Raw genomic sequence first — 13,443 nt, forward strand, 5'->3', positions numbered from 1 at the left:
AACAAGGGTATAAACGAATCTAATTAAATCAAACAATATTGGAGTCAAACTTGTCCATCTATTTTAAAGAGTTTTAAACTGTTTTTTATTCTTCTTGTTTATTAATTGTGCCAAACTTGATTGAATTTTATACATACAAATTTCAAATATTATTCTTAATGAGCCAAGCTCGATCCCGATTTGAAATTTTATCAGATGCAAAATAGATGTTTATATTTGGTTTGATTAGTTGGGTAACCAAATTCAAAGGAGCTCTTATCAATGAGAGTATTGAGTAACTTGGCCTATCTTTCGCTCATATCTATGAATCTAACAGTTTAATCTAAAAAATTATGTCGATATTAATTATGTATCAATTTTCACCTCCTAATAATTGGAAATTCTGGTTTTTATTTGTCGCTTCTTAAGATTTCTTTTGCTGATGATCATTACTCGACTTGTTACAGATTTCAATTATAACGAATTTGGAATTGCTGATTTCTAATATGTTTCCAGACTATATCCTTAACATTACAGTGTATCCATTGGAACGAGTTTGGATTTCACAAAGCAACAGCAATTCGAAGTGGTGCTTCAAACTTTTATAATGGGAACAATGAGTGTTTGGGTACGACATTATCTGATATATTATTTAAAATAACTACTATTGCATTTTTTTTTTATGTAATGTATATTGAATAAAAATATGGTTAAAAAGATGAAAGTCATTGAAAAACATGTTTATAGTGTAAGTGAAATATTAGTTGAATAAAATTTGTATCCGAACATATAGACCAAAGGAAGCATAGACTTTGATGCTTGCTTTTTTGCCAAATATTAGATATATGATTCGAATTCTAAACCTTATAGCAAGAAAAACTCTAGAAACCCTCGGCCCTAGCAGTAAGACTCTAAAAGCCCTCAACTACTGGATTCTTCTTTTAGTATTAGTGGCACTGAGTATCAAAATAAATCCATTGGGAATACAGCTTTAAAAAAAAAGGGTTAAGCGCACCACTGTATCGAGTCATAAAAATGAATCTTGTAATTAAATCGCTGTGTTACATAATCTTGAAATCAACTCATATTAATTTGAGAAAGGGTTTGTCTTTAGCGGGTTTCTAAGCCCATAATTTTGCAGTTTTTCTAGTACAGGCTCCTTTCAGATGTCTTTTTGATGACAAACGAAAACTTTGTAAGATAAGCTATCAAAAAAAAAAAAAATGAAAGGAAGCAAACAATTAACGCAACAAAAAGTTAGTGTTTTACGTATTTAGTGCTTATGTTTGGAAAATTTCTCAGAACCAAACCAATTAGGGAAGGAAGCAAAGAATTGAACCAAAAGCAACCATATTATACAACACTGGAAAAGGAAAAGAAAAAAAAAGGAAGGACAGAAGTAAGAGGGAAAGTTTGTAAAGAAATCAAACAAAATATTTAGAAGAAAATTAGGTTTTATTGTTAGAATTAATCTTGTATACATTGTAAATGTATACACTATCATCATTAGATATATGACGTATGTGTAAACTTTGAATTTGAAATTCAAATTTTGCTCATATATCATTCATTCAGCCGTGATAGTGTATACACTGACAGTGTATATAAGATTTACTCTTACTGTTATAACCTATAAATGCAGGAGATTGGAAAGAAAACTATAAGAAAAGCAAAAACTATGGGCCTGTTTGGAAGCTTGGTTTTTTACCAAGTTTGTATAAAACTAGTTTTTTAACAACTTTTGCTACAGGAACCCCAAAAAACTTATCAAAGTTTTTAACCTACACACTTAAAATATCCAAAACACAACAAAAAAAAATTCCCTTCCCCTTTTCTTCTTCTTCCTCCCTCACTACCACCTCCATTGCCGGCTCCGTCTAGGGCTGTCAACGGGCCGGGTCCGGGTCGGAATTCATTATTCCGGACCCGGACCCGAATTACTATGCCGGATCCGGACCCGACCCGTTTACCCGACGGGTCCTTTATTCTACGTTCCGGATCCGGATCCGGCGGTCCCGGATCCGAATCCGGGTCTACCCGAACAAATTTACCAAATTTTATAATTTCTAATAAAAATGAGAAAAAAATATATTTGTAAACTAATTTCTAACTAATGCAAAGAAAAAATCAAATAAGAAAAGAAATCAAATTAACTTTATTAAAATACATCACCCTAATCAAATTATATTGATAAATATATATATTTTAAATTATTAATTCATTTATATCCGGATCCGGGTCTAATACGGGCCGGAATACTATATTCCGTATCCGACCCGTTTTTTTGTTTGACAAAACGGATCCGGATCCGGATCCGGAAAACGGAATTAAATCCCTACCCATACCATCATTAATTTCACGGATCCGGTCCGGATCCGGGTCTAGACCCGACCCGTTGACAGGCCTAGCTCCGTCACCAATTTCCGGTGCCGGTGCCGATCTTTTTTTTTTTCCCCATTTTTTTCCCTCTCCCCCTCTTCCTCCCCTTCCATCATCCTCCCTTGTCTTTTTTTTTTTTTCTCTCTTACGTCTGGCGCAGAGGGGGGTGGCACAGAGAGGGGCGGCCAAGGGGGCAGAGGGGGGAGGGGGAAGGGGCAGAGGGGCGGCCAAGGGGGCAGAGGGGGGAGGGGGAAGGGGCAGAGGGGGGCTGCGGGGGGGGAAGATGGGGGAGAGAGAGGCGGCGGCGGGAGGGGGAAGGGGGCAGGGAGGGGGACGGCGGGGGAGAGAGGGAAGGCGGGGGGAGGGGCAGAGAGGGGCTGCGGGGGGGAAGGCGGGGGAGAGAGAGGCTGCGGGGGGAGGGGGAATGCGGGGGAGAGAGGGAAGGCGGGGGGAGGGGGAAGGGGCAGAGGGGGGCTGCGGGGGGGGAAGATGGGGGAGAGAGAGGCGGCGGGGGGAGGGGGAAGGCGGTAGGGAGGGGGACGGCAGGGGAGAGAGGGAAGGCGGGGGGAGGGGCTGCGGGGGGGAAGGCGGGGGAGAGAGAGGCTGCGGGGGGAGGGGGACGGCGGGGGAGAGAGGGAAGGCGGGGGGATGGGGAAGGGGCAGAGGGGGACGGCGGGAGGTGGAGTTGCAGCTGGGGGTGGTGGAGGTAACGGGGAAGAAGAAGAAGAAGAAGAAAAAGAGAGGAAAGAAAAGAAAAAGGAAAGAAAGAAAAAGAAAAAGAAAAAGAAAGGGAAAGAAAAAAAAAAGAAAAAGAAAAAAAAAGTTTTTCACCTTACAAAAACTTTTACAAAATTTTTCACCTAACAAAAACTTCTACAAAATTTTTTCAAAAACTTCTACAGTGCACTACAGTAAAGTTTTAGACAAACTCCCAAAAAACTCAGGTTCCAAACAGGCCCTATATGACGAAGCCCGCTTGCTAGAGAAGATTTTGGTATCCATCTCTACCTCTCGTATCCATTATTATAAATCTTTATGTATTCGACACAAGAATAAACTAAAAACTCGTATAGTACTGGCAACTGTTAGAAGATAGGGCACATGCCACAAATTTTTTTTAAGGGTATGTATCAAAAGTTAAAATGCTCCGAGAGTCTATTATGGCTTCTTTTCAGTATATATCAAAAGCTCTTTTTCAATATTTTCGAAGTTGAAAAATGGACATAGACAAAGACTTTATGCCAATCACAACATTTTTATTTATTTATTTATTTATTTTGTTTGTGATCTTTTGTCGTATATATGTAATTGTGATATTTTAGTGTTGCAATGGTGCAAGGATGACTTTATAGATAGCATAAAAGTTTCTCAAATTGTTGGGATGAATGTGATGTGGTCGGTTTTGTGCCAGTTTGTTAAATCAAGAACAATTGTGTTTGAAAGGTATAAACGCTTTAATTTTCTACTCTGATAGATTTTGTAGGAAAAAATTTATCTTGGTCTGGTTGATCAATAAATTTGCTCTATATGATATTGCGGAGTCCATTAATTTCTTATTAAATACAACCTAAATAAGATTTTGGGTCCTTATTTATTTAATTAATATTATTTTATGCCTATTAATAGCCTTGCCATGTAGTTAATTCAGACTGAGGTAAGATTTCTTGTTTTTGTATTAAAAATCTATTGGAGATTCTAAGCTCCCCATATATAGTCCTAGCCCAAGTTCATGGTTGGTTTTGTGTGTAGTATTTATACTTTAATGTATTACCAACATTTAATGTACTGTATTGTATCCTAAGAAGACAATAAAACATCTTTTTTATGGTGGTATGTTTTATGCTACTATATGGATATGGTACCGTTTCAATATTGATCTAGTAGCAATGTTTTTGGAGTAAATTTTGTATACCCTAACAGTATATACACTATCGCGATTGAATATATGATATATATGTAAAATTTGTATTTCAAATTTAATTTGTATTAGTCAAGCATTCAAATTTAATAGTATATTGTCAGTATATTAAAGATTAATTCATATTTTTTATACCATACAATTTCTTTTTGATGCAAACTTAATGGATTAGAATGAGGTGTTGATATAAACATGTTGAAAAAAATATTTACCCAATGACTATACTTTGTAAAGTTCAGAGAACTAATTTCTTTCTCGCAGGCAGCTAATGTGGTTTTGTCTTGAATTTCTTCTCGCAGGTTGCAGCAAGAATCATCAAGCAAAAGATATCCTCTTCCAAGCAGAATGGAAAGCACAAGACTTGCAGCATTTGAGAACCAATCCGACACCATTATACACCCCAAAATTCCAGCTGAAGTTATCCAAGTTATTCTAGCAAGACTACCAGTGAAGCCCTCCTGAAGCTCCTTGCGTTTCGAAATCTTGGCTTTCCTTAATCTCAAGCCCTGCATTCATCGGAATCCACCTCGACATAAGTAGCTCAACAGACAACCAACGATTGCTTCTATCAAAATGGTTTCATTCGAAAGAGATTCTTAAACATTGTCGTTTATCAACAAAACCATATTGGGGCATTGTGATGGATTGGTTTGCATTGCACTTGGGAAAAGAAATTGATTCTTGTGGAATCCAACGACAAGAAAATGCAAGAAATTGACAGGTTTGGCAATTAATCTAGATGATGATCAGTATGGTATTAGATGGGGTTTTGGATACGATGCCATTGCTGATGAGTACAAAGTATTCACTGTTGTAAGCATCCATAAGAAAGAATGTGAGCCAATTGAGACTGAGGTTATGGTTTATAACACCAAAACCGAAACTTGGAAGAGCATTGGAGAATTTCTAGGTGGTTGTCTTCCAATGGAGAACTCTAGCAAATTTCTAAGAGGGAAGCTCCATTGGTCTTACCATGAAGAAAATAAAATCGTTATTAGTTCCCTAGATTTAGCAACAGAGACATATTGGGTGGTGGACAAACTGGATTATGATGTGTTTTTTTTTTTTTTTTTTTTTTTTTTCCGAAACGATATTAGAACTATATTGATCATCAACTAAACTTTACATTTGGAGCAAAGGCCCCTCATTTCTTTACAAAAGTGCTCAACAGCACAGAGGATTGAACCATTCCTCATCATGAATAATGCCTAATGCATAGTCTCCAACTTTAATGCTAATATGATTATCAACTTTAGAAATTGCACAAAAAGAGCACATATGAAACAGAGCTTTTAGGCTAAGGATATCATCCACTAGAGTATACAGTTTGATATTGGAAGCTCTTCCGGAACAGATTTGCTGAATGAGTTGCTTGTTGCAGCTCTGTATGATGACTTTCCTCCAGCCTTTGACTACTAATTTACTCATAGCTAGCTTGATAGCCTCAGCTTCGTCCAATTGTGGACAATTGTAGCTTCTTTCATGCATTGCCCAAGCCGCCACCACCACATTTCCCTTTGACATAGCAGTCACCCCTATTCCCACCTCGCTACTGTTCGGTTTCCTTAGAGCTGCAATCTTCACTTGGACCACCTCTGCATCCTCCACTTCTACTCTTTGAAACTGATTTGCAGCTGTTTCTACTGTGCTCAACTGCTCTTTGTCTTTGTACACTTCACAAAACTCTATCCACTCCTCTTGAGCTTTCTGAATTGTTTTCAGAGCATGCCTTTGGTTGTTGTTGAATTCCCACTCATTCCTGCTTTTCCATACTTGCCATAAGATATTCACCGTTAGACCCAGATGTTCATCACCAGCCTGTCTAGATCTGGCTCCTGCAATTTCATTCCACCAGTCCTTGAAGCAGCCTTGTTTCTCCCTAGCCCCCTCCCATTGCACTGGAGCTATCTGCCATACTTGCTTGGCCTGTCTGCAGTTCAAGAGCGCATGGTCCACAGTTTCCACCCCCTCCCCACAGACTTTACAGATGGGATCTCCTTTTTGCGTTCTACTAAAGATTACTTCATTGACTGGGAGAGCATTGTTGATGCATTTCCACATGAAGGTCTTCAGTTTGTGCTTGATGTTTAATTTCCAAAGGCAAGACCACATCTGTTTTGATGAACTGTGTCGGCTTGTACCTGCCCCATCATAACCATTCCTTTCCTGGATTACTTTTTCTTTCATAAGAACCTTGTAGCCCGTGTTCACTGTGTAATGCCCCATTGGAGAATGTATCCAGAAATTGCTATCTTCCTTTCCTGCTAAGCTGATGGGAATGCTTAAGATCTTTTCTGCATCCCTACCATTGAACGTTCGGAGCACTACCACTTTATTCCATCTTTTATGAGTGATTAAGTCCTGAACTTTCTGCACTTTGCATTCAGGAGGTTTAGTTGTTGAGGGTCTTCCCTCTTTGTTTCCTACTATCCACTTGTCCTCCCAAATATCAGTGCTAGTACCATTTCCAATTTTCTTCCAGGTGCCTTCCTCCACCTGCTGCGTAGCTCCCATTAGGCTCTGCCAAATCCAGGAAGCATTCTGAGGACACTTGCTCTTGAATATGGAACCAGTAGGATAGTATTTGGCTTTCAGGACCTTGGAGGCAAGCAGATTCGGATTAACAAGCATTCTCCATATCTGTTTGCCTAACAAAGCTCTATTGAAGTTGACCAAATCTTTGAAACCAAGCCCTCCCTGGTTCTTTGCTTGAGTTATTCTCTTCCATGAGCATAAATGCATCTTATCCTTTCCATCATTGTCTCCCCACCAGTACCTTGCCATCATTGCACTAAGTTCCTTGCATAGTTTCAGAGGCAATTTGAAGCATGACATAGCATATGTAGGCATTGCTTGAGTCACTGCTTTTAGTAAGACCTCCTTCCCTGCTTGGCTTAATAACTTCTGCTTCCAGCTTCCCAAATTCTTTTTAATATTGTCTCTGATGAAACCAAAGATTTGGTCCTTCGTTCTTGTTATCACCATTGGAAGACCCAGGTACTTGCCTTGGTTGACCATTTGGATATTTCCCAATCTGCGGCATACTTCTAGTTTTTTGCTATGATCCATGTTTTTGCTGAAGAAGACAGAAGACTTCTCTAGGTTGATCACCTGTCCCGAGCTCCTTTCATAGGCCTCCAGGATTCTCCTTAATTCCTCTGCATGCTTGGTGTCTGCCTTACAAAAAATTAACGAGTCATCTGCAAAAAATAGATGTGTTAGTCTAGGACCATTCCTGCTGATTTTGAGCCCAGTAAACTGCTTGTTCTCTTCAGCACTGTCCAGCAGGTTTGAGAATCCTTCTGAGCACAGTAGGAAGAGGTATGGAGAGAGGGGGTCACCCTGTCTTAAGCCTCTTTCTGGTACTACAAACTCTTTCACCTCACCATTAATATTGAATGAGTAACAGACAGATTCAACACATTTCATGATCCATCTAATCCATCTACTGCTAAAGCCCATTTTTTGCATTAAGTCCCTCAAAAATTTCCACTCCACTCTATCGTAAGCTTTAGACATGTCTAGCTTAACAGCCATGTATCCCTCCTTCCCATATCTTTTGTTTTTCAGAAAATGCAAGTATTCATGGGCTATGATGACATTGTCTAGGATTTGCCTACCAGGAATGAAGGCAGATTGGGTTTTACTAATGCAGACATTTAGCACCCCTTTTAGCCTATTAGCTAGTATTTTGGAAATCACTTTGTATAAAACGTTACACAAGCTAATAGGCCTATAATGCTTCAGGTTTACTGGATCTTTCACTTTGGGTATAAGGGAGATTAAGGTATGATTCAGAGCTCTAGGCAAGGAATTGGAATGAAAAAAACTTTGAACAGCCTGGATAACATCATGTTTGACAATACACCAGAATTTCTGGAAAAAAATGGGTGACATACCATCCATACCAGGTGCTGTATCAGGAGACATAGAGAAAAGAGCTGATCTGATTTCTTCTTCATCCACACCCCTAGTCAGTTGATCATTCATGCTTGCTGTAATGGTGGGTGGAATACCTCTAAGGATCTCCTCAGTACTACCATTCCCCTTGCTAGTGAACAGCTGTCTGTAGAAATCTGCAACTTCCTTACCTAACTCCTGTTCATTCTCAGTCCAGGAACCATCTTCTCTTTGTAGATTCAACATTCTATTCCTCCTCCTCCTCCCTTTCACATGAGCATGAAAGAATTTAGTGTTTTTATCCCCCTCCTTTAACCAGTTAATTCTTGCTTTCTGGTGCCAGAACATTTCCTCCTCCTTGTACGCCACTTTCAACTGATTTTTCAGGTCCACTGTTTCTCTTCTAGTGTCCACACGAGTGTTATACTGAAGCTTCTCCAGCTGAGATTTGAGCTGATCAATTTTCTTTTTGGCATTACAGTTGGAGTTGTTCTTCCACTTTAATAATTCAATCCTGCAATTTCTGATTTTGCACTTGATCCGGAACATTCTTGATCCCTCAAAATCTTGGTCCCATGCATTTCTGATCACATCCTGGACACCTTCTTTCTTCAGCCATCTCCTGTCAAAGAAAAACCTTTTTTTCCTCTTCCTAGCCTCTGGCTTTGTATCTATCATCAGCATACTATGATCTGATGCGAAAGTATCCACATGAGTGCATTTTACTTTGTCGAAGACTAAGGACCAGTCTAAGCTACATAAGCCTCTATCCAGTCGCTCTCTAACCTCCCCTATCTCCTCCCAATTGTTGCTCCAGGTCCAGGGATTCCCCTCAAAACCAATGTCCACCAGCTGGTTGTCGTTTATGAAATTTTTGAAATCAGAGAAACTCTTCTCCTCCCTCCATCTACCCCCCCACTTCTCCTCATTTGAGAGGATATCATTGAAGTCTCCTGCTATAATCCATTTCCCTCCCCACAGCCTTTTCCTCTCCTGGATCACCTTCCATTGACTTTTCCTAATCAGATTATCGCAGCTTGCGTATATTCCAATGAACCACCATGTTGTCTTAGTCTCAAAATCTTCCACCTGAGCTTCTATAGTGAAAGCAGTTTTGAGAATCTCTCTAATTTTTACTTCATCTTTCCACATCAAAGTCATGCCCCCCGACCTATTCATTGACTCTACTACACAGCTATTCTCAAAATTCAACTTCTCCCTTACTGTATTCATGTACCTTTCTCTATTTTTCGTTTCACTCAAGAACAGCATATTTGGGGAGAGGAGGTTGGAGACCTCCCTCAGATGGGGAATTGTCAAGGTGCTCCCCACACCTTGGCAATTCCACACCAGAACTTTCATTGGGGTTTGGGGGCCCAGATTAGGCTGGTCCCCTCCTCCTCTTTTTCCTGAACCATAGAGCAAACCTCCTCGCATCCTTTGTTTCTTTTTCCCCCTGTCTCCCTGCCTTCAACCTCTTCCATTTCCTCATCGCATAACTGAAATTTCCTTTTCCCCTGACCTCCTGAGTCTTTGATATTGATGCAGATCTCCTTTAGGGGAGTTCTTCTCTTCAAAGGGGATCTTAACTGCTTCTTCAATCTCCTATTCTGTCTTATGACAGCTTCTTTCTTCTTGTCCTCAACCATGAGGTCCAATAAGGTGATTTCATTTATATTCTCCTCCATTATTCCACCTGACCCCTGGTTCTCAACCCCTTTTCCTTCTTCCATCTTATTATCCTTCCCATCTATTCGTCCCTCTTGTTGAGTGGGTTCCTTCAACTCCGCACTGGCCGTGACCTTCTTCTTACTTGAGACCATGTTTTGTCCCCTGGCCTCTGTTGTCTCAGCCTCCATGTTCAGCTTATAGAGAGATGCAACAATAGTTGCTTCCTTGTCCTGCCTGTTCCCCATCACCTTAGGGGTTATAACTGGCTGACTTGTCACATAGCTGTCCTCTTTTCCTTGTTTGTTAACCTGTTCCTGCATCTCTAATGCCTGACTTGGAGAGTCTACCTGAGTTGCAGATGGAACATGACTGCTCAGCCCAGGGTCCTGTTGTCTTTGTTTCACCACTTCCACCCAGTTCCCATTGTGTAGTCTCCAGTGATGTTTGTCACTGGTCCCTCTCTTAGCCAAAGGTTCTTTTTGAGGTGAGCTTCTTCCATTCCCAGCTCTCATCCACGTGCCATACTGATTTTCTAGATGACCTCTATCTATCAAGACCAGTCTCTTGCAATTTCTCTCGCTATGTCCCACTATTCCATAGTTATAACAGAAATCTGGGCACCTCTCGTACTTGAAACTCACCCATTTAGTAGACCCTTCCATCTTAACTATTGTCCCCCTCAGTAAGGGTTGAGAGATGTCAGCTACCACCCGTAGCTTAATATGTCTTCCTTCTTTGCTACCCGTCTGGGGGATAATAACCTCATGAACTCGGTTGAAAACAGCTCCAATTTTCCTTCCCACCTCCTTTGACATCCAGTGGGCCGGCAGGTTCCAGACTTGCACCCACAAAGGGGCCTCATTGAAAGCCTTTTCATCCTCTTCGATCCCTTCATACCACCTATTCAACACTAGAAGCTGGCTATCCATCATCCATGGCCCTCCCTCTAGAATCCTTTCCCTTTCTTGCTCCCCATGAATGAGAAACTGAAAAAAGTTAGGTCCTAGTTCAACAACTTTGAGGTCTTTAGGATAACCCCAAGCTGCCGTGGCAAAGCTTTTCACTCCCGTGTAGTTCACTATTTTTTCACCCTTAAATTTCCCAAAGAGGCTCGACTGGCATTCTGTCACCCCTAAGTTAACTTCCTCTCTGTCCAAGCAAGCCCCTCCTAGCTCCTTGCTAGAGAGCGCGAACTTTCCTAGGATCTCAGCCAGATCCTCAGCCATGGAGTCCCTGAGAGATCCTTGGGTATTCCACCAACCAAGAGTAGCCGAGCACTATGTTACTGACTGGGGCTGTAGAAGAAAGCAGAGATACGAAACTACCGAACCTATACAGAGAAAGAAGTAAAGAAAGACGAAAAGCAGAAAAGAAAAGCACAAGGAAAGCTAAACACAAGGTAAGTCAGATCCATACTGTTAAGACTAGAAAGTCTAAAGCTTACTCAACCCATATGAAGCGACTCTTAAATCTGGTTCACTCTCCTGATCTTTGTTCTCTTTCTTTTTTTTTTCCTCACCCCTGCTGTCAGGTAGGAGACCCAGCAAAATTATCGCGTGCGTAAAGTAGATGTTTCATGCATCAAAGTTCCTTATGCTTTAATTCGGAGAAGGAAACTGATTTTGGTTTGTGTTTGCTTCAGACGTAGAAGTTTAGAAGTTTGAGGTTTTGGGATTTGAAGTTTGAAATTTTGAAAAAGGTGTGACTTTTTCAGCGCTCCCACCAAAAGGGAGAGCAGCTCTCAATGAAGAGAGAGAAAGCTCTCATAAGAGAGAGATCTCAAAAATTGGGTTAGAGATCCACCGAAGTGGGTAGCCTTAACCGGATGTGTTGGTAACAGGTAAAGCCCGAAGGCTGTTCCCGTCCCTGTCGGGGGAGATGCCAACCATCTCTCCTTTCTACGAACACAGGATTATGATGTGTTTTGTAATGCAAGATTGGATGTTTTTCAAGGAAGCCTTTGCTTGCTTCGTCACCAAGATCATGAAGACACGGAAGTATCAAGTGTGGGTTGTGATTTGTGAAGGATTATGGAATCAGAAAGTCTTGGAGTAAGAAGTTCTGCATCCCACGTAATAGATCCCCAAGGCATATGGTCTCTAAACTTGTCTGTTTCTTAGAACACAATGAAGTTTTAGTGATCTGTGGATCGAATTTGGCATTTCACAATGTTAAGGATAATTGCTTCAGGGATGTCCTGTTTAGGACATTTGATGCCTGTGTTTATGCTGAAAGTCTGATTTCACCAACTGCTAATAATGGATTTGAGAGGCCCCAGCTGCAAGGCAGGCTAAAAAACAAAGATGAGATCATTGGATGTTAGTTTAAGCACTATAACCAAGTTCTGGTAAGATATCTGTTCTTTTCCCAAGTTGTTAGTGTAGCTCTTGCACCTTTTTTTCGAAGGCAATATCCTTCCCTATGTGGCTTGCTATTATGAAACCTTCAACAAGATTTTCTTATGTAACATATATGAAATTTAACTTCTTCAAAGCAATGAATCAAACATAAGAAGGAAATCAGTAATACTTGAACATGATGTATAAGTAGTTCTTTAACTTCTTGATGCTATGAACAAATAGTTGATGCTCTGATATCTGCTACAACACGTTTTACTGCTCTGGTACTTACTTAGTTTGGTTTCAAAAAAATTATCGCACAAAGGTTGTTAATTCCCTTACTTCGAGAATGGCCTTTTCTTCGGGTCTCAACATGCGCTGAGAAAGCTGGAGTTGAGATTGGCTTTCACAAGATTTGACAGATAGGCTGCTGCAAGGAGTTTTGGCTTGCTTCTGCAAAGAACCTCATTTATATGATCTATAGAATGAAGGTTGATAATTTCTTTTTCTCATTGTTCATAGAATTGGCACTAATGATCTGAAGATTGAAAGTTATATTGTTTTGGGTATGGAATTAGCTCTGCAAAATAGTCATAATTGTGTGGATGGCTAGATTTTTTTTTTCTTTTTTCTTTTTTCTTTTTTTGGATGAGGATGGTATGATTTCAGTTATATATTTCTCACTTGTTGTTCAAATTAATATTCTACTAAAAAATAAAATTAGTAGGATTAGTCTTATCGGTCCATAATAGTGAAACCAATCATAAAACTGTCTAGCTTTCTGCCCCTGTTTTTTTTTTTTTCAAAATCAAATACGAAAGTATGTTTATTAATGACTTAGGCAACTTTGCAATAGCAAGTAGAGGGTGTAACCATTCCATGAATAATACCAACAGGTATACAAAAATCGTGAGAGATAAAGTATGTAAAAGCCAAATCCAAAAATTTTTAAAATTTTTTTTACACAAATGGTAAATTTTAGTAATATCAAGAAATCAGGTTACACTCCTTCGTACAATACATTCCTGAAACTCTACAAATACATGCTATATCAAAATTCTGGTAGGGATCCCCCACTCCACCAACATCCTCCAATTCTCCTTAGTCCTAGGAATTTTATCCCAAGACACAGTTGCATGATGGACTGTGTTAACAATGTCAAATCCAAGAATAGGTGAATAAGAGCCATTAATTCTCTTCAATTACACATAAGTCTGCGTACCCATAAGAGGAAAGACAAGGAAAAGGAGGAGGGAG

At 40.0% G+C, this 13,443-nt stretch overlaps 1 protein-coding gene, 1 long non-coding RNA gene and 1 other non-coding gene across 4 annotated transcripts; 1 reads left to right on the forward strand and 2 right to left on the reverse strand.

Annotated features, from left to right (window-relative positions):
• Positions 1 to 5,330: 5,330 nt before the first annotated feature.
• On the reverse strand, positions 5,331 to 9,613 carry LOC113739969 (uncharacterized). Its single transcript, XM_027267414.2, has 2 exons — positions 8,176 to 9,613; positions 5,331 to 7,476 (listed from the first exon to the last, which is right to left on the reverse strand). The coding sequence occupies exons 1-2, from the start codon at positions 9,611 to 9,613 to the stop codon at positions 5,441 to 5,443; spliced, it is 3,474 nt and encodes a 1,157-aa protein (XP_027123215.1). The 3' UTR covers positions 5,331 to 5,440.
• Positions 9,614 to 10,930: 1,317 nt separating this feature from the next.
• On the forward strand, positions 10,931 to 12,774 carry LOC113739970 (uncharacterized). Of its 2 annotated transcripts, XR_003460355.2 has the most exons (3): positions 10,931 to 11,246; positions 11,379 to 12,194; positions 12,512 to 12,774. It is a non-coding gene; the product is annotated as an uncharacterized lncRNA (long non-coding RNA). The 2 variants fall into 2 exon arrangements; XR_003460354.2 differs by having other exon boundaries at positions 11,379 to 12,774.
• On the reverse strand, positions 11,627 to 11,755 carry LOC113740524 (U6atac minor spliceosomal RNA). Its single transcript, XR_003460518.1, has one exon. It is a non-coding gene; the product is annotated as a U6atac minor spliceosomal RNA (small nuclear RNA).
• Positions 12,775 to 13,443: the final 669 nt, after the last annotated feature.

This window comes from Coffea arabica, chromosome 4c (genome assembly GCF_036785885.1).
Source record: "Coffea arabica cultivar ET-39 chromosome 4c, Coffea Arabica ET-39 HiFi, whole genome shotgun sequence".
In the NCBI taxonomy this organism is placed as follows: Eukaryota; Viridiplantae; Streptophyta; class Magnoliopsida; order Gentianales; family Rubiaceae; genus Coffea; species Coffea arabica.